Consider the following 20,672-nt stretch of genomic DNA (forward strand, 5'->3'; position numbering starts at 1 on the left):
ACATGGACTTGTTTCTTCAGCATTGTCCACAAGTTCTCAATGGGGTTTAAGTCAGGACTTTGGGAAGGCCATCCGAAAACCTTAATTCTAGCCTGATTTAGCCACCCCATTACCACTTTTGATGTGTGTTTGGGGTCATTGTCCTGTTGGGACACCCAACTGCGCCCAAGACCCAATCTTCGGGCTGATGACGTTAGGTTATCTTGAAGAATTTGAAGGTAATCCTCCTTCTTCATTATCCCATTTACTCTCTGTAAAGCACCAGTTCCATTGGCAGCAAAACAGCCCCACAGCATAATACTACCACCATCGTGCTTGACGGTAGGCATGGTGTACTTGGGGTTAAAGGCTTCACCTTCTCTCCTCCAAACATATTGCTGGGCATTGTGGCCAAACAGCTCGATTTTTGTTTCGTCTGACCACAGAACTTTCCTCCAGAAGGTCTTATCTTTGTCCATGTGATCAGCAGCAAACTTCAGTCGAGCCTTAAGGTGCCATTTTTGGAGCAAGGGCTTCCTTCTTGCACGGCAGCCTCTCAGTCCATGGAGATGCAAAACACGCTTGACTGTGGAGACTGACACCTGTGTTCCAGCAGCTTCTAATTCTTGGCAGATCTGCTTTTTGGTGATTCTCGGTTGAATCTTCACCCTCCTGACCAATTTTCTCTCAGCAGCAGGTGATAGCTTGTGTTTTCTTCCTGATCGTGGCAGTGACAAAACAGTGCCATGCACTTTATACTTACAAACAATTGTTTGCACTGTTGCTCTTGGGACCTGCAGCTGCTTTGAAATGGCTCCAAGTGACTTTCCTGACTTGTTCAAGTCAATGATTCGCTTTTTCAGATCCATGTATGTATATTTTTGACCTAGCAGATTTGATCACTTTTTCTGTTAACCCATAATAAAGTCATAAAAGAACCAAACTTCATGAATGTTTTTTGTGACAAAGAGGTATCTGTTCCAATCACTCTATCGGAGAAAAATCAGAGTTGTAGAACTAACTGGAAACTCAAGAGAGCCATGACATTATGTTCATCACAAGTGTATGTAAACTTTTGACCACAACTGTATATGCTGCCACAGCAGATTCATGGCGCATTAAGCCCCGAACTATTTTTAATTTGTCCGTTTTACCCTGGAAACCCCTGTTTACAAACGTCGCACAACCGCTTTTGTTTCAGCCCAGCCATAAAAAGAAGCAAGGGTGTAGGTTTGGTCTCAACATTGGTAGGGACGCTATCACAGCATAACCTGCATATACACTTTTTGCAATAGGCGGAGTTTGACTTTTGGGGCAGAGGGGGCACACCATGTTGATGACCCCAAAATGCAGTGTCAGCAATTAAAAAAAAAACTTACAAGAATATTTATAATAATAAGTTGAAAATCATTCTTGCGGGGAATTCTAAATCAGGCTGCTTAGGACAGCTATACTTTTCACCAAAATTGTTATTCATTGAATATTGTACGCCCGTCGGTGTCGTGCCAATGTAGTTACCTCAGTCAAAAATTGTATCCCCTGCGCAGAGCCATATGGAGGTAGATTTGTATCTCCATTATTTGATCAAAAAAAAAAAAAGTTGGTTCAATCAAAATCTATATTTTCAATCCAAAAAAAAGGCACTTCAACAAAAAAAATGTCTGAATGTTAACATAAATTTAAAGCTCAAAAAAGGCATTTGAAAGCTATTTTTCTATAATTTGATTTAAAAAAAAATTTTTTTAATTGAAGTAAAACCTTTTTTTTGATTGAAGCAACGTTTTTTGATTGAATCAATGTTGTTTCGCGTTTGGGTCACATTTTGGCTAGGACATTTGTGTCTTTATTGTTCAATCAAAAAATAAGTTGCTTCAAACAAAAAAAAAAAAATATTTTCAAAAGAAAAATCACTTCAATCAAAATAAGAGAAATTTCAATCAGAGAAAAAATGTTTTTGAATGCGGAAAAATATTTGACACTCAACTATTTGCATTTGAACACTTCATTTTTCATTTAAAAAGTTTGATTTTAGGAATCCTTTTTGTGTTTGGGCCATATTATGGGTAGGACATTTGTGTCTAAATCATTCAATCCCCCCAAAAGTTGCTTCAATCAAAAAGAAAAAAATTCAAACAAAGAAAAAAATCCTTTGAAAAATAAAATTGCCCTCCCCTATTTTTTTTCTTTTAATAATATGCAAAGCAAATGACAGTCTGAGGTGCTAGTCACATGATCTGTTTGAAAAATAATTTTGACCCATTTTGAAAATATTTTTTTTGTTCATTTCATTCATTTTTATTGTTTGTTTTATTGCTTTACAACTTACACACACACACACACACACATATATATATATATATATATATATATATATATATATATATGCAGGGGTGCACATATTTTTTTTGCCCAGGTTCTCAGAGGAGGACCTGGAGATGTGACTTGGTCCTCATTGAGCTTGAGAGCCGACCCGCCTGATGCGATAAAATTATGACAAGCTTTAGTTAGAGCCAAATACCTTTTATTAATTATATTAACAATTAATGCTGCCTGATAGTCGATAATCGATAGTTTGCTTAATTGCCACATGCTCTGTTTTTTTCGTGCATTTCAAAGTTTGGATGGCTGAAATTCTTGGACCCAACATAAAATGCGCTGCCGTTATCAGCGATTCTCACGGCAAATTTTGTACCACATATCCGTGCGAGCATCATTTGCTTCTAGCTATGGTACCTCCTGCAGCCACTTTTCAGCAAAAGTCCTTTTTTCGGTAGCTCCGGTGACGTCTCTGTCGTCTGTCTGTCCTTTGACGGGGGTGGGGGAACACGGAAATAATTACTCAGTGGGGCCTGCCTCCGACATTTTGAGAAGTGATTATCTCGTGTCCGCCGCAAATACAGTGGTCAGCCATCGGTACGCAAAAGCGTATGGAAACCGTTGAGGGCCAGCGCGTTTGTATACGTCCAGTACGCATGCGCGCATGCGGACCACTTATGTGCACCCCTGTGTATATATATATATATATATATATATATATATATATATATATATATATATATATATATATATATATATATATACATATTGTATTTCTTTTGTTACTGTTGCATTTTCCCAGATATGTTAGATGATAAATAATCGATCCAAACAAAGAAAAATTGGAGAAAAAAAAATAACGTTTAAAAGGGTAAATATATGAAAAAGAAAATCTCGACCACTCTTTGATTTCTGTGATTTTTGCATCGCGACCCTTGTTATATTACCATGTTTCACCAATAAAATCCATAAAATTGTGGCTCATTGATTTTAGTCGAAAGAAATAACTCCCCAATAAAGGACAAAACTGGATTTCAAAATTTCAAAAGTACACTCAATCTGTCGTATGTCCAGGCCTTCTACAAAAGATATTTTAACACCTGTTTCCATGGTGTAGTGGTTATCACATTCGCCTTACACGCGAAAGGTTCCCATTTCGAAACTGGGTGGAAACAATGGTGGCTCGTTGGTTTTAGTTAAAAGGAATAACTCCCGAATAAAGGACAAAACTGAATTTCAAAATTTCAAAAGTATACTGAGTCTGTCGTATGTCCAGGCCTTCTACCAACAATGCTTCAATACCTGTTTCCATAGTGTAGTGGTTATCACGTTCGCCTAACTCGCGAAAGGTCCCCAGTTCGAAACTGGGTGGAAACAATGCAGGACAGCTTTTCTAAGTTGAATGAAATAACTCCCCGTTAAAGGACAAAACTGGATTTCAAAATTTCAAATGTTCACGGAGTCTGTTGTTTGTCCAGGCCTTCTACAAAAAGTGCTTCAACACCTGTTTCCATAGTGTAGTGGTTATCCGAAGAACCGAAGAAGAAGACAAAGGCAGACGGGAGGAAGCATGTGCTTATCAGTTTCCCGTCCCCCATACAACTAAAGACGCACATTCAGATGTGGTACATACATCAGATGTCATCATTAACTTTCAAGTCAGGTCAGCTGGTCAAGACTCCTAATAGCTTTAATCTTCATATCTTGCATCTTGACAAGGATCCTGCAATCCGAGACCCAGGTGTAGGCTATTTTCCCAGATTTCTTCAGTTGACGTGCTTTTCTTGCAATTTCGGCATTTCGGCAAGTCAAGTTGTCATTCAAAAAAATCTTCAACCCTTTCAGGTGGCGGCGCTGGTTAAGCAGGGCAGTCTTGGTCTTGTGGTCTGCCAGCTTCATGAGCACCGTCGCCAGTCCTCTCCCCCCAGATAGGAGCAGAAAGCAGCGACGGATGTCCAGCGGTTCCATGTTTATTCCATACTCTTTCAGCTTAGCAATTGCCTGTTGCGCCACTGTATCACCTGGGCTAGGCATCAGTTGTAATCCAGAAATGATGAGCTCATTTGTGCGTTGGCACTGGTCGAGATCGTCAGCCAAAATTTCCAGCCTCTTGATGCGAACATCTCTCTCCTCGACCGCCTGCTTGAGTTTCTCGTTTTTAGCGCGCATTGACTAGAGCTCTCTGACCATTTCTTGATTCTGGTTTTAATCAAGCCAGTCAAGGAGACCTCCAATTTCTGTATGGAGGATTTTATTTCATCCAAGTCTCCAGGTTTCAAATTGTTTGGAGCCATACTGGGAGTCGAGCTTGCTGGCCCTGAGTTGGCCCTGAGCGCTTATCGGTTGAGATAAGTTGCTTTTGGGAGCTCAGAGGAGTGCGTCTGTTCACAGCTTGAGCTGAAGCAAAAAATGTTGACTGACTTGATTGCAGGGAGCCAGCTCGGGAAGCCGGGTCGTGCTGACGGGCCCATGGACAGTCTTGGTCAGACTGGGTGGGAGGTTACATGGTGGAATGGGAATTGGGGAGGGTTGTGGACAACACGGCCCTTCCATAGGCGCCCCTAGAGGCCCCCACGCGGGGGTCCAGTATAGATGGCCAACCTGGAGCCCAAGTAAGGTTCTGTGGAAAAAGGTTGGGAAGGGGACATGGAACGAGGGAGGCGTGACAAACCTGAGAGGGTTAAAGAAAAAGGCATGAAATCAGAAACTGGGCCTGAATTACTGTCGGATAGAAGATGAACTAAATCGGGGCCATCTTCACAATCGGAAAAATCAGAATCAAGAAAAAGATACGAGGGTGTGCTTCCAGGGGGACGTGATGAGGGCAATGCTGAGTGAACAGGTGACAAAAAAAGTGATGAGAACATGAGTGGGTGGGCAGGCTGAGAGAAGACAAACGGGAAATTCCATTTCTTTCCCGCTGGGTCCATAGGTGGTTGTGTCATTCTGTCACTCGGCGTGGAGGACCCAAACACCGGGAAAACAAAAGGGGAGGCAAGGCAGCAGGGTGGGGTCAAGACCAGGGGTGAAAGTGGGCCAGAACGGTCAGGAATGCAGTCTTGGTATAAGATTCAGGTCAGGAACGCAGTTCCGGTATAAGATTCACGGTGCTTTGATTCCGAAAATATGACGGCAAGTGTCAAAACGCTATGTAAAAAAAATAATAAAAAATACAAAGCTGCCACACATGCATTTTATCTCCAAGAAGAAAACAATCTACCAACATCCGATTGACATACACAAGTGTTAACAACAAGCATAATAAAGGGCGTAATCTGTTTCCTCCGATATTTATTATTTATTTTATTCCACGCACGGACAGCATGGAGATTTCCCCAGCTGATGCAGTTATCTGAGTCTGACGATGACGAGTCACATCAATGTGCGAATGGACGCAGCAAAGAAAAACGCCTGGACTCATTTAAGATAGTTAGCTCTGATTGGTTCAAATGTGCATGTTTTCTGAAACAGCAAAAAAAAAAAAAAAAAAAGTGTTGAATTGATGCAACAAAAAAAATGGCAATAAGATTAATGCAAGAGTTAAGGAGGCTTATTTATCATATTTAGTTTTATTTGCTCTGATGGGGAGGTTGAGAACATCTTAGCTGTCAATGTGCACTTTGGACTTATATTTGTTCATTTATGTTAGGCTACTTATTAATTTCCTTATGATTTAAAAAAGTCAATGTTTGCGCGATCTTCAAAATATATTCCATATTACTCTGCATAATATAAGTCATTTGTACTTATTTTTCTGAATTTATGTTACTTATATCTTTATTATTAAAAAACTCAACAAAAAGTAAATGTTTAGATTATCTTCCATTTTAATATACATCGTATGTTCTTAAGTAGTTAAAATTTGGCATTTAGTATCTGAGGAAATGAGGGAAAATAAAAATTAGGAGATGGAGGTTGGGGTTATTGCTGTCTTTGTTAACTTTTATTTTGCAATCATTGAAAAACGACAAACAATTTGGGATGAAAATCAGTTTTTGTATGTGTTATATAAATAACTCACCAAAACAGTTTTCTTTGCATTTCAGTAATTTTGACCCCCCCCTCCAAAAAAAAAAAAAAAGAAAAAGAAAAGGAAAATAAATAAATAAATAAAATATCTGGTTCCGTGGCAACCTTCACGTCAGGGAGTTCCGGCAAGTTGAAAATTTTACAATCATGACAAAAGTAGTTGTTAGAGGCGTGTAAAATTTCCGATTCTTAGATTATTCGCGATTCGGCCGTGGAAGATTTGAGAACGATTCACAAACATCCAAATTCCGATTATTGAATTATACCAGGTAAAGCGGAAATAAAACACAGTCAGCGCGGTCTTCGGGACGCAATGAGGAATGGACCGAGAGTAAATATCATGTGGAGCTAATGCCGCTAGGTACAAAAAAAAACAATAATACCTGACTGCAGCCGTCAGCCGGTACAAACAGCGCCCAGTTTCTAGTTGCTACAAACATACGGCAACATACGGCTATGGTAGTTATCACATATATGTAGACTAGATGTGAAATGACAGACTTTCCCGCGCTAGTAAACAGGCGCCCTCTTAAAGTAGTAGACTTCTCTAAAAGGCTCTGTTGTAGAGAACCTAATTACTTTTTATCTAAAATACCCCTAAATCGGAAAAATCTTGACTTGAATCTATCTTTAAATGATGAAACAGTTTTAAAACTTTCACATGTCGAAAGTAGACATGAGGGAAATTATGGAATAACGGGCGCAATTTTAACAACTTTAACGGTTGATTCACAACATTAAATTAATTGAATGTAGTTTAAAGCTGCTGATACAGAATGGGGACTTGAGTATTTTATTTGCTGTTTTTAACCGGTAACTTGATACTAAAATAGTAGTTTGGTTTATTTAGCCTGAGAGGATTTTTGAACAATTTTGGAACAAATATACAAAACATTAAAAAAAAAAAAAAGGGGGGGGGGGTCATCAATAATCGACATATAATCGAATCGGAGTCTCTGAATCGTAATCGAATCGTTAGGTGCCCAAAGATTCCCACCTCTAGTAGTTGTGGTTATCACGTTCGCTTCACACGCCAAATACAATACAGGCTCTGTTTTGCTAGTTGAAAGGAAAAAAAGCATCAAGACAGGATGAAACTTCAGCACTCCATTGTTCGCAGCCTGTGCACATTTTCAGCAATTAGCTACAAACATATCTCATTTGTTTGGATCCGAATCATCCAAATGACTGGAGTATCCCTTTAAAAATAATACAGATTTGAAAGTAATTAAATTATGTTTTCTTATCTGCACTTCCATCGTTGAGAAAAACATCTACAAAGCAAAAAGGAGACCCATGAGGCACTTTTTTCTCCCACCAGATGTCACTAAATGAACACATTTATAAATACAGCTAACGGTTTGAGACTTCCTTTCTCTGGAGACGTCGAATAAAAACAAACAACTAACCACTTCTAAACCGTTGTTTTCAACATCGGAAATAAATAATCTGATCCTTCCTTTAACTGTAGAAAACATTGCCTGGAATTTGTATTTTGTAGCTCTTTGTCTTTTAACAATTTTTTGGGGTTGATGAACCTGATTTCTTCTTCTCCTAATTGGAGACAAACCTTGATGAGATTCTTGCTGAGCAAAGAAATACATAAATAAATCAGGCATTCTCAAGTGATAGACATTTATTTTGAAGGTACAACAGTGTACTTACAAAAATACTATGGATTGTATGATATTGTCTTTTTTAAAGTATCTATTTTAAATATAGATGATTATATGTAGCTTTTAGGATCTTAATATTAATTGCCTTCCGCGTGAAATGACATTTGATCACATTATCAATGGAATTGAAATACTGTATTACACATACATGTGCTGTAAAAGTGTGTGTAACATCGTTACAAAGACAATATTTTTCTCACTTTTCTTAAAGCAACACTAGGTAACCTTTCAGTTTTGGTTGATGTTAGCGACACCGGTGGACAAAAGCAGTAGTGTTTTCTCCTAAAGGAAGTCAGCGCAAACCCACAGTGTCGTAAAATCATCAGTCAATCAAAAATCAATCTCCGGGTTGCCTGCAGATGGATTAAACAACATTTGTGTTTCTAGGAGCTGTGTAAAGGTTGAATAGTAATAAGGTAATGAAACCAGTTGTTGCTAAACAATAGCATATGACGGTTAGCAACCGTGTGGTTTAGTGTGGCTAACCCTCCCCCACTCCACCCCAACTCGTCAACGCTGAAAGCCAGCGAGTGAAAGCTGGGCCAATGTTTAGTCTGTATATCCTGGTATTCTCCCTTTTTTCCTCCTCAGACAAAGCTTTTTGTCTCTTTTGTTGCTCTGCCATCTTTACAAAGTGTTCGCATCGACGTCCATCTTTATAATGAATGGGGAAAGGGGAAAATGATGTATGCCGTAAAGCAGTCAGCATATTTGTAGTTTTTTTTGTGTGGCAGGGTTCCTGCCACACTCCTCCAAGTTAATTAGTGCCGGTGGAAGCGATACAGACCCCCTCAATATATGAAGGAAGCGTAATTCAACTAGTTGTCAGTCGACATATTATCAAAAATGTTATGAAAATATTTTATAAAGGTTGAAAAGTTACCAAGTGTTGCTTGCATTTTTTAAGGCATATTATTCACTCCCTGTGAGTCCAACAATGCAGATGAAATGAAACATGTTTTGGTTACATCCTTTTTAATACATGTATCTATCCACACGAATAACTCTTTATCTTAAAGGCACTTTGCACAATTTTGCTACAAACAGTCAAACTTCTTAATTAACGCTACATCTCAACTCTTCGATTTTCCAAAGCAAGTTTCGCGTTAGTGCTAATTACATATGCACAAAGTGCACCAAAGTGGCCTTCTGGCTACAAAGGGACCAAGTTTGGTCCCTGCATCTTACATCACCGTACAGAAGAGATCCTTGTTTGTCATAACTTGTCTTTTACATTCACAACGGTAAGACAGTTAAAGCAAATGTGGGGTCATCAGATCCTCAGGGGTATGGAGGAAATCTATTTATATTGCTCAGTTTTAACGTTGTTTTCTATGGGGCGCTGTTTGTAAAGCAGCTCATGCTGAAAATTACGACAACATTTTCCCACATTTAGTGCCACACAATGTTTAAAATGTGGTGTGAAAATTTAGAGTCACATTTACATTATTTAGCAACTTAAATATTTATTTTAAATAAGTATTGGACCTGAATGATTAAATCCAGAACTAAATATTTAATTTAAATCTTAAATTCATATCCTAAACATATATCTTGAATCTAAATGTTAAATATATATCTTAAATCCAAATGTTAAATATGTATCTCAAATTTAATTGTTAAATATATATCTTAAATGTAGATGTTAAATCTATATCCTAAATGTAAATCTTAAAATACATACTATCTAAATAGTAAATTTAAATGTTAAATCTGGAAATGGTTGCAACTAAATATTTAGCTTAATATGCAAATTCACATGACTGGAAACCAGAAGTAACAAAATAAAAGCTGGAGCAGCTCAGACTGTTTGCTTACTGTTTGCTTAGTCCAGTCCAACAGAGACCCCTTGTGGCTATTCATAGCAACTTTACTAGGCTCATGTTAGCAAAAATGACACGAAAAACACAAAATATTCTATAAATAGTTTCTCTTAAATGTGTATTTTACCTGGATATTGTTATTATCACAATGATTCATGTCCAAGAGCCGACTGCTAACGTTAAGTAGGTTTTATTCATTTTCAAGCAACATAAGCAAACAGTCTGAGCTGCTCCAGCTTTTATTTTTTTACTTCGGTTTCCAGTCATGTGAATTTGCATACTAAGCTAAATATTTAGTTTCAACCATTTCCAGATTTAACATTTGAATTTACTATTTAGATAGCATGTATTTTAAGATTTACATTTAGGATATAAATTTAACATTTACATTTAAGATATATATTTAACAATTAGATTTGAGATATATATTTAACATTTGGATTTAAAATATATATTTAACATTGAAATTCAAGATATATATTTAGGATATGAATTTACGATTTAAATTAAATATTTAGTTCTGGATTTAATCATTCAGGTCCAAAACTTATTATTTAAAAATAAATATTTGAGTAGTAAATAATGTAAATGTGCAATGTTGCTTGAAAATGAATAAAACCTACTTAACGGTAGCAGTCGGCTCTTGGACATGAATCATTGTGTTAATAACAATATCCAGGTAAAATACGCATTTAAGAGAAACTATTTAAAGAGTATTTTGTGTATTTCGTGTCACTTTTGCTTACATGAGCCTAGTAAAGTTACTATGAATAGCCACAAGGGGTCTCTGTTGGACTGGACTAAGCAAACAGTAAGCAAACAGTCTGAGCTGCTCCAGCTTTTATTTTGTTACTTCCGGTTTACAGTCATGTGAATTTGCATACAAAGCTAAATATTTAGTTTCAATCGTTTCCATATTTAACAAGTACATTTGATATTTAGATATATATTTAGGATTTAAATTTAAGATTTAAATGTAACATTTACATTTAAGATTTAAATTTAACATTTACATTTAAGATATATATTTAACATTTACATTTAAGATATATTTAACATTTGGTTTTAAGGTATATATTAAATATTTGTATTTATGATATAAATTTAGGATATAAATTTAACATCTACATTTAAGATTTGAATTAAATATGTAGTTCTGGATTTAAACATTAAGGTCCAATACTTATTATTTAATAACAAATATTGAAGTTGCTAAATAATGTTGTAAATGTGCAAAAAAAAAAAGTGACTCTATATTTTTTACATCACATTTTAAACACTGTGTGGCGCTAAATGTGAGAAAATGTAATTTTCAGCATGAGCTGCTTTACAAACGGCGCCCCATAGTTTTCCAGTTCGTTATTCAATATCTACACGCCTATGAGTGTACACTGAACTCATGGATGTATTCGCCGATAATGTAGGCGGTTGACACTAAAAACACTGCATAAACACCCTTAGTCACTGATGAGCCAGCTCCTCAAAGTCAGACAGTTGCTTCATCTGCTCCACTTGCATAGAGTGCCTTCTCACAAGTTTCTTCTTGCACTTTAACCCGCCTCTCTTTGGTGTGTTTGGTGCTACTGGTGCTAAGGATCGAATACCACTGGCCAAAGGCGAGGATGGCTTGCTACTGGTGCCAATGTCAGGGATGGGAGGGTTGGGGTTGACGTTGAGCGGTGGCAAGTGGCCAGGCCTGGTGTGGGAGATGTGATCTAGAAGCAGGGTGCCAGAGCCTCTCCTCTCCAAGAGGCCCGGTGGACGCCTGCGAACAGTGCTAGGTGAGGATGTGCTGGCGTTGCTGTCTAGAGACTCTCTGGAGCTGGTCAGCAAGGCCAGAGGGGAAGTGTTCAGTTTTCTGCGCTCCACTGGCACCTTTGGAGAGTCCAGCATGACGGAGTCAGAGTAGAGCTGGGAGTCGGAGTCGTAGTGGTCGTTCCCAAGTCGTCTCTTGTGCACGTTGTCTCTGAGACCAGGGCGCCCAGCGCCACCGCCCTCCTGTTCGGTAGGTATGGTGCTGCGTCGTGCCAAGGGTTGGTGTTGGTTTAGAGATCTCTCGTACGCAGCTTTAGAGGTCGGGGGAACTGACAGAGAGGTTGTCATTTTGCAGCCTTGCTCGCCCACCAGTGGGAATGAGCTTTCTTTGCCGTCCACGCTGTTCTGCCGAGACAAAGCGGCTCTCTTGCTCAGAGTCAGACCGTTCACACCCGCCACCACGTCCTCGTCCGAGCTGGCCTTCTTGCTTTCGTCGTGGCTGTTCGCCCGTTCGGCCAGCACCGAAGGTGCGATCAGCCCCCACGGCTCCGACTGCAGGCGTTTCAGCTGAGGTAAACGCGCGCGCTTGTGGCTGATGGCCCGCCGCGTGGGCGACGTGGGCCCATTGGCCAGTTTGTTGGCAGAGCAGGACGTTTTCAGCTTTGTCTGGAAGCTAAAGACGGTGTTTTGCTGCTCTTGCTCAATTGTGGGAGACGCAGAGACGTCGATATCAGAAGGTGAGGCGCAGTAGGCAGGGGACGACTTCTCAACCAGCTCTGGGGACGGAGGAACGTTTAGGTACTGTTTGGTTGTTTTGGTGCCAGATGGCGACTTATCGGTTGTGATTATGATCACCTCTTTGCCTTTGGCTTTGCAAGCATCCAAGAGCAGCTTTAGCGTTTGCTTTTCATCTGCGTTGATGGCGTAAACCAGCGCGGAGGCCCCGCCTCTGTCTTCCAGGCTGGGATCGGCCCCATTGCTCAGTAGGATGTCCACGACCTCGTGTCCCGCCTCGTGGATGCAGGCGTGCATCAGGGCGGTACGCCCACCTTTGTCCTGTATGTTGGGGTCCGCTTGGTTGTCCAGTAAATATTTGACCAGCTTGGACTTGCTGACGCTCTGCTGGTCACTGTGCGTTGACATGCAGGCCACCATGAGAGGCGTCTCGCCACGTTCATTGCTCTCGTTGATGTACGCGCCGCCCTCCAGGAGGAGTCTGGTGAGCCTCAAGCGTCTGAGCCACACCGCCTTCAGGAGCGAATTGCCGTCTGTACGCAGCTCCAGGATGTTAGCCATCTCTCTGACAGTCACAGCTTTTCTCTGGGAGGACTTTACAGCTTGCAGCTCTTTGAGAAAAAAAAAACAACAACATTAGAAATGCAGTGGTTCCTCGACATACAATCGCTTCGACACGCAATCTTTTCGACATCCGACGTAAAATTTGACTCGCCATTTGTTTCTACTTCCGACGACATGCTCGAAATACACCGATTTATGACAGCGTCGCTGTTTCTTTGTTTTTCAACAAGACGGACGCAGGGTGGATTTTCTTGTGAGAGAAATCAATTATTTATTATTATTATTGTGGTAACATCGCCAAAGATATCACCAACTTTGTCAGGTTTTTATTTATTTAAAACCATAAGCGGATTTTAAGGGAGGCCCAGGGGGGCCAGGCCCCTCATGGTGGCCGAAAAGTGTCATTGCATGAAATTGACTTTCCTATATATATAAGAGCAATAAAACTGCAACACACATGAATGAAATGAACAAAAAATATATTTTAATAATGGGTCAAAAAATTTTTTCAAACAGATCATGTGAGTAGCACCTTAGACGGTTATTTGCTCTGCATATAATTTTCAAAAAAATAAATAAATAAGTAGGGGAGGGCAATTTATTTTTTCAAATGATTTTTTTCTTTGTTTGAAATTTTTTTTCTTTGATTGAAGCAACTTTATTTGGGATTGAATGATTTAGACACAAATGTCCTACCAGGGCCGGCCCAGGCCATTTGGGGGCCCTAAGCAAAATAATGCAAAGGGGCCCATATTTATGGCCCACCATTTCGTCACAGTGTACTGTGAAACCCATACATGCAATCCAACCCATACGTCCATATTTTGTATATTAATCAGATTTTGTTGCACTGCATACTTCAAACTTCTCACCCCAAATGATTGTAAGTACTTACAGTAGATAGCGCCAAACCTTTTTATAAAAGAGGAAAGAAAGAAGTTAAGGAAGAACTTCTATTTTTTTAAAGCTTGTAATCAAGTATCAAAACTCACAAAAGTCAAATAAAGCAAACTGTAGTAAACAAAAACAAAACAAAAATTAAACAATTGCCAGATTGGGGGCCCCCAAGTGGTCAGGGACCCTAAGCAGCTGCATAGTCTGCGTATAGGCTGGGCCGGCCCTGTGTCCTACCCATGATATGGCCCAAACACAAAAAGGATTGCTTCAATCAAAGAAAACTTTTTCAATGAAAAATTAAGTGTTCCAATGCAAATTTTTTTAATCTCAAATATTTTTTCACATCCAAAACGCTTTCTATGATTGATATTTTTCTTTTTTTTTATTGAAGTTATTTTTCTTTTTGAGAATATATATTTTTAAAACAACTTATTTTTTGATTGAATAATAAAGACAAACACGTCCTAGCCAAAATGTGGCCCAAACACAAATCAACATTACTTCAATCAAAAAAGTTGCTTCAATCAAAAAAAACAAAAAAAAATCAAAGAAAAATAACTTTCACATGCATTTTTTGAGTTCCAAATTTATTTTTGCATTCAAACACATTTTTGGGGGATTGAAGCGACTTTTTTTGATTGAAGAAACTATGATTTTGATTGAATAATAAAGACACAATTCTTCCTCTATATGGCTCCGCCCAGGGTATACAATTTTTGACTGAGGTAACTACATTGGCAAGACACCGGCGGGCGTACCATTTTCAATAGTTGACGATCTTGGCGAAAAATATTCCCGAAGCACCCTGGTTTAGAATTCCCCTCAAGAATGATGGGAAACAAAAAACACTCATTGTCATCTTATTATTATAAATATTCTTGTAAGTTAATTTTATTGCTGACGCTGTGTTTTGGGGTCATCAATATGTTGTGCCCCCCCTGCCCTAAAAGTCAAACTCTGCCTATGTTTAAAGCTTGTGCAACACAACACGCCAACTGTCCGCCGCAGCTAAAGCCAGTTCACCAACAACAGAACATGAAAAGTGAAAGTAAAAACTCTAATGCACCTCTGTTACTCAGCCACACGGCGTGTTCAGGTACGCAACGAAAAACACATCCGCAACATTAGAACCCGATTCGTTACATTATTACAGGTACAGTACTAGTATAATTTTATTACTATGATTTTATTATTATTCCGATTTTTATTTATAATTTATATGTTTTGCTCTGTGTACCGTAATTTTCAGACTATAAGGCACACCTGACTATAAGCTGCCACCCAACAAATTTGACATGAAAGCAACATTTGTTCATAGATAAGTCGCACTGGACTATAAGCCGCAGCTGTGCTCACTTTATTATGGGATATTTACACCACAAGATATTAACCAGTAACACTTTATTTGACAGCGGCATCATACGACTGTCATAAGACCATATGAACCACCATGATATCAGTCATTGTTTCAAGAAACTTCATTTAGCCATTACTGCTCCATTGGAGGAGACAATCTACCCCTTCTGCCACCTGCTGTCAACAGGTGGCACCATAAGACTGTCATCACACAATCATAATTATGACATGATACTGTCATGAGCATGAATGAATGCTTATAACAGATGTCATTTAGTGTTATTCGGCAAATTATCTCACTTTAGAATGGATGTAAAAGATCTGAGCTGGACATAAATGAATGAAATAAATTAGTGACATCATTTGCCGGATGACACTTAATGACATGATCCGACATAAGCATTCAGTATTGCCCATTATAGTATCACATCATAATTCTGACGGTCTTATGACGACGCTGTCAAATAAAATGTTACCTTTTAACCAGGGGTGAAAGTGGCTAAAATTTTCCCGACGTGAAGGTCGCCTCGGAGCCAGAAATTTTATTTTATTTATTTATTTTTTTTTTCATTTTTGGGGGACGTGGGGGGGGGGGGGGGGGGGGTCAAATCTCTTAAACCACTGAAATGCAAAGAAAACTGTTTTAGCAGTTATTTCTATAAGACATACAAAAAGTGATTTTCATTCAAAATTGTATTTTTTCAATGATTTGCAAAATAAAAATTAACAAAAACAGCAATAACCCCAACCTCCATCTCCTAAATTTTATTTTCCCTCATTTCCTCACATAGTTAATGCCAAATCTCAATTGTAACTACTTAAGAACATAGGATATATATTAAAATTGAAGTTAATGTAAACATATACCGTACTTCTTTTTTTCATAATAAAGATACAAGTAACATACATTCAGAAAAATAAGTACAAATGACTTATATTATGCAGAGTGTAATGGAATATATTTTGAAGATCGCGCAAACATTGACTTTTTTTATTTTAAATCCTAAGGAAATGAATAAGTAGCCTAACATGAATGAACAAATATAAGTCCAAAGTGCAAATTGTGTATGCAAATCTGATGTTGGCAGATTGTTTTCTTCTTGGAGATGAAATGCATGTGTGGCAGCTTAGCTTTTTTTTTTTTTTTTTTTACATAGCGTTTTGACAGTTGCCGTCATGTTTTCGGAATCAAAGCATCGCGTACCGATACAGCATTCCAGCCCTGAATCTTATACCGGAAAAGCATTCTGGCCCTGAATCTGATACCGGAACTACGTTCTGGCCCTGACTCTTATACCGGAACTGCGTTCCTGACCATTGTGGCCCACTTTCACCCCTGCTTTTAACCCAAATAAATCAACAAATAAGCCGCACTGGACTATAAGCCGCAGGATTCAAAATGAAGGAAAAAAGTAGCGGGTTATAGTCCGAAAATGTACGGTAATTGGTATTTGCAATAGTACCAACAGTATTTATTAAGGATTTAGTGCAGGTTTTCCGGCTATGGAACGAATTAATGGAACTATAATGTTTTCTTATGGTAAAATCCTGCTCGACATACGACTATTTCGACTTACTAACAAGGTCCTGGCACCAATTAACTTCGTATGTAGAGGTACCAGTGTACACATTAAAAATGTATCGTCCTGCTAAAGTACCACCAGCAGGTGGCAGTCTGTCACAGTTTCATGGTGATGGAAGATTGTTGACACAAACGATGCAAAATGAAAATGCACCTTATTTCAAAGTGTAATCTTCCAATTTGTTTTTTTCATTTAACGGTGGTGTAAAATCAGCTATAAATGTATTTTAATTGAAAGTGCAAACTTAACAGAAAAAAAAAAAAAAAAAAAAAATGATAGCAGAGAATCATCATGATCAAATAAAAGCATTACACATTGGAAGATTTTGGCCCAAAAAATGTTCTTAATACCATTAAATATTATTTATAATGTTTTAATTTATTGTTTTATTAACCAACCAACTGTTATTAACTGTTGGAATAAACCGTGAATACAGTATTAATTAGGATGCTGAGGCAGTGATGACAGGTACTGATGATACGTCCTAAGGCAAATATCTTTCCCTGTGTTTGCACTAAATATCTTAACAGTAAATTGATATTACCTGGTCAGAAGACAGGCTTGCTTCCATGCTCACAAGCAGCCTCCCGCGTCACAGCAGGATGAAGAAACGAGGAGATAATAGCTTGATCCGAAACAGAAAGTTGCCTATTCGCGAGCCATCCGTGTCGACCCCCGGGTGACAGCCTGGCCACCAAACCTCTGTTGCGGCGATACTACGGCAAGCGCATCAGCGCTCCTGTGCAGCGGCTTTTTTTTTTGTCCTTCAGATGCAAGAGTCCGGACTAGGAGGATGCTTTGGATTCTTCTCGGTGCGCACTCAAGGAGCGCAACCTGAAGACGCTGCGGGTTATAAATAACTTACTTTCTTAGCCTGTTGAATGAAACGTGTGCGCTCTTGACGTCAGAGCGCACCAAAAATAAACGTGCGTCTGACGAGAACCTCTGTGCGTGAGCCGCACATTGTCACACGCGCACACACCACGCGCGCGCACACCTACACATGCACTCACACGGTGGTAGTGTTTACATGGAAATGATCACTGTGCGGTATAAAAAATAGGATTGCGATTTGTAAAAGAAAGCCATGCCTGAATGTAAATGAGGGCTGCAGAAGAAAATAATGAGACAGCTTTAACCCTTTACTGGACAAGTAACTATTTTTAGTAATTTATATTTGATAAAATTCAAATATATAAAGCTTAACCCTATAAAGACCTGGCGTACGTTGACAGCAACATCATATTTTGGGCATAGGCGGAGTTGACTTTTGTGACAGGGTGGCGGGAGGGGCAAAACATGCTGATGACCACGAAACACGGTGTCAGCAATAAAATTAACTTAGAAGATATATGCTCAGTTAGTAGCTTAGCCCATGCTCGTAAATACAGGCATCCCAGCTATGTGTGTGTGAGTTTGCGTGCATGTGTGAGCGTGCCCGTTTTTTTATGGAAAAGTAGACGCTGATTTTTGTGTTCCGCTGAGATTTTCAATTTCATGCCAAGTTTTTCTAGTCACTCACACCCTTGCGAAACAAATCCTCACCGTGGTGAGTTTGAAAATGGCAGCAGACAAAACAGGAGACGGCATCCTTTTTGACTGAATAATCCAGCCGGACATTGAATATGGGCGTTTTTTTGTTTCCTGTTAGGGCCTCCGCCCCTTCTTCCTGAAGCCTTCCTCAGGTGAGGGGAGTTTGGCTGATTACAGGTCAGACGGGTGACGCGGCCACAGCTGAGAGCGGTTTACATCAGCCAGCTTTAAAAGCCCAGCAGACGCACCACCACGTCGCCCGATCAACTCGTCTGGTTCCGCCGTCAGTTGTTTCTCGCATTGCTTGGATACGCTCTCTGATCAACGGCTCACGACCTGTTCTCTGCGCGCCCCTTGTCGGATTCCACGCCTGCCTCCTTCCGAGCTCCCTCGCCTCACGCCGGCTCAGCCACCCTGAACAGAGCACGCTACTACAACACTTCGTCCTTGGTGTCGCTAATAAAGCATTGGTCATCACAAGCCCTGTTTGTCTGCACCGGGATCCTCTCCTCCTCGCGCTCCCTAACAGTTTGATCGGGCCACAAATGGATCCCGCAGACAATACTACCGGTTCGCAGCAGCAACCCCAGGCGCTCCTTGACCACCATCATGCCATCAGATTCCTCCACAAGCAGGTAACGGACATCACACAAGTCCTCCGATCCATTCAAGCTAGTCTCCCTCCACGCCCTCCGCCACAATCAAGCCAGTCACCGCAACCGCATGTTTCCTCCTTTGCTACTCCTGTGGCACGCGAGCCCTACGTTCCCGCACCGGCACCGTACGACGGCAATCTCGGTGCCTGCCGAGCCTTTCTCGTACAATGCAGCGTTGTTTTCGAACAACAACCAGTCACTTATGGCGGAGATAGGGCAAAGATAGCTTACCTCATTGGCTGTCTGCGAGGCGCCGCGCTTGAATGGGCGGCCTCAGTTTGGGAGGGGGGCTCGCCGGTGTGTGCCTCTTACTCCGGTTTCACAGAAGAGATGCGAAAAATCTTCGACCATCCGGTCCGCGGCAAAGAGGCCGCCAAGCGGCTCATGTCTGCTCGCCAGGGGACTCGGAGCGTCGCCGAGTTCTCGGTGGAGTTCCGGACGTTAGCAGCTGAGAGCCATTTTAACGACGAGGCGCTGCAAGAAGTGTTCACCCGTGCTTTGAATGAGTCCCTGAAAGACGAATTGGCCACCCGGGATGAACCCGATTGTCTGGATGGTCTTATAAATCTCGCGATTCTTATTGACAATCGGCTGCAAGAACGCCTGAGACAACGCAACGAACAGCGGCCTCCTCGCTCCCCTGCCTTCCGGCGGCCTGCGTCACTTCCTGCCCAGGCCACAGACGCTGATTCCGCATTATCGCCCCCTGCTGTGGAAGCCGAGCAAACACAATTGGGCCGCGCCAGGCTGTCACAAGAGGAGCGCTCACGCAGGTATGAGGCACGGCTCTGCATGTACTGCGGGAAAGGTGGGCATATTTTGCGCAGCTGCCCAGTGCGTCCAGGCTCACCCGTACAGGGACTGCTAGTAAGCCACATGTCGCAGAATTCCTCACGTCGACTCCAGCTCTCAGCTACCCTCTCCTTGAGGGGCCAGTCACGCACCGTAACTGCCCTTGTTGATTGCGGTTCTGATGAAAATTTCATAGACCACGAGCTCGTGACCCAATTAGGGCTGACGACGCACCCGCTTCCCGTGCCGCTAAGGACCACTGCACTAGATGGCCAGCACCTCTTCAGTGTGGATCGGCAAACGGAGCCCTTCGACCTCCTCCTTTCGGGCAACCACAAAGAGGTGAGCTCATTCTTAGTCTTTGCTAGTCCCCGCACACCCTTGGTTCTCGGTTTACCTTGGCTCAGACAACACAACCCCTCAATAGACTGGACCCACCTCAAACTGACTGCATGGGGCCAATCCTGCCACACCAATTGTCTTAAATCCGCTCTCGTGCCGTCCTGTCCTGTCCAGGCTCTGGGACAGCCAGATCTGTCAACTGTCCCAAAGTGCTACCATGACCTGGGACAGGTTTTTAGTAAGGAACACGCCGTTTCACTCCCCACGCACCGCCCTTATGACTGTGCCATTGACCTCCTTCCTGGTGCTGCACTTCCCAAAGGTCGCTTATTTAACATCTCGCCACCTGAGAGGGCGGCGATGGAAAAATACATCACCGAATCTCTGGCCGCCGGCGCTATTCGTCCATCGTCATCCCCAGTCGGCGCTGGGTTTTTCTTTATTGGCAAGAAAGACGGCGGCCTGAGACCATGCATCGATTTCCGAGCCCTTAATGACATCACAATAAAGAACAAATACCCTCTTCCGCTCATTGAATCCGCCTTCACCCCGCTCCATAGTGCCACTGTATTTACCAAGCTAGACCTACGTAGTGCCTACCACCTGGTCCGTATCCGCGAGGGTGACGAGTGGAAG

General features: G+C 40.9%; 1 protein-coding gene and 2 non-coding genes across 3 annotated transcripts; 2 read left to right on the forward strand and 1 right to left on the reverse strand.

Moving 5' to 3' along the window:
* The first annotated feature begins 3,397 nt into the window (after window positions 1-3,397).
* On the forward strand, window positions 3,398-3,470 carry trnav-uac (transfer RNA valine (anticodon UAC)). The gene has a single exon. It is a non-coding gene; the product is annotated as a tRNA-Val (tRNA).
* Window positions 3,471-3,599: 129 nt separating this feature from the next.
* On the forward strand, window positions 3,600-3,672 carry trnav-aac (transfer RNA valine (anticodon AAC)). The gene has a single exon. It is a non-coding gene; the product is annotated as a tRNA-Val (tRNA).
* Window positions 3,673-10,985: 7,313 nt separating this feature from the next.
* ankrd34c (ankyrin repeat domain 34C) lies at window positions 10,986-17,613 on the reverse strand. The gene is made up of 2 exons (XM_057836025.1): window positions 17,258-17,613; window positions 10,986-12,924 (listed from the first exon to the last, which is right to left on the reverse strand). The coding sequence occupies exon 2, from the start codon at window positions 12,872-12,874 to the stop codon at window positions 11,285-11,287; it is 1,590 nt and encodes a 529-aa protein (XP_057692008.1). The 5' UTR covers window positions 12,875-12,924; window positions 17,258-17,613; the 3' UTR covers window positions 10,986-11,284.
* Window positions 17,614-20,672: the final 3,059 nt, after the last annotated feature.

This window comes from Corythoichthys intestinalis, chromosome 5 (genome assembly GCF_030265065.1).
Source record: "Corythoichthys intestinalis isolate RoL2023-P3 chromosome 5, ASM3026506v1, whole genome shotgun sequence".
In the NCBI taxonomy this organism is placed as follows: domain Eukaryota; kingdom Metazoa; phylum Chordata; class Actinopteri; order Syngnathiformes; family Syngnathidae; genus Corythoichthys; species Corythoichthys intestinalis.

Excerpts from the sequence above, each read along its gene's own strand:
- ankrd34c (XM_057836025.1), bottom strand. The coding sequence starts at position 12,874 with ATGGCTAACATCCTGGAGCTGCGTACAGACGGCAATTCGCTCCTGAAG.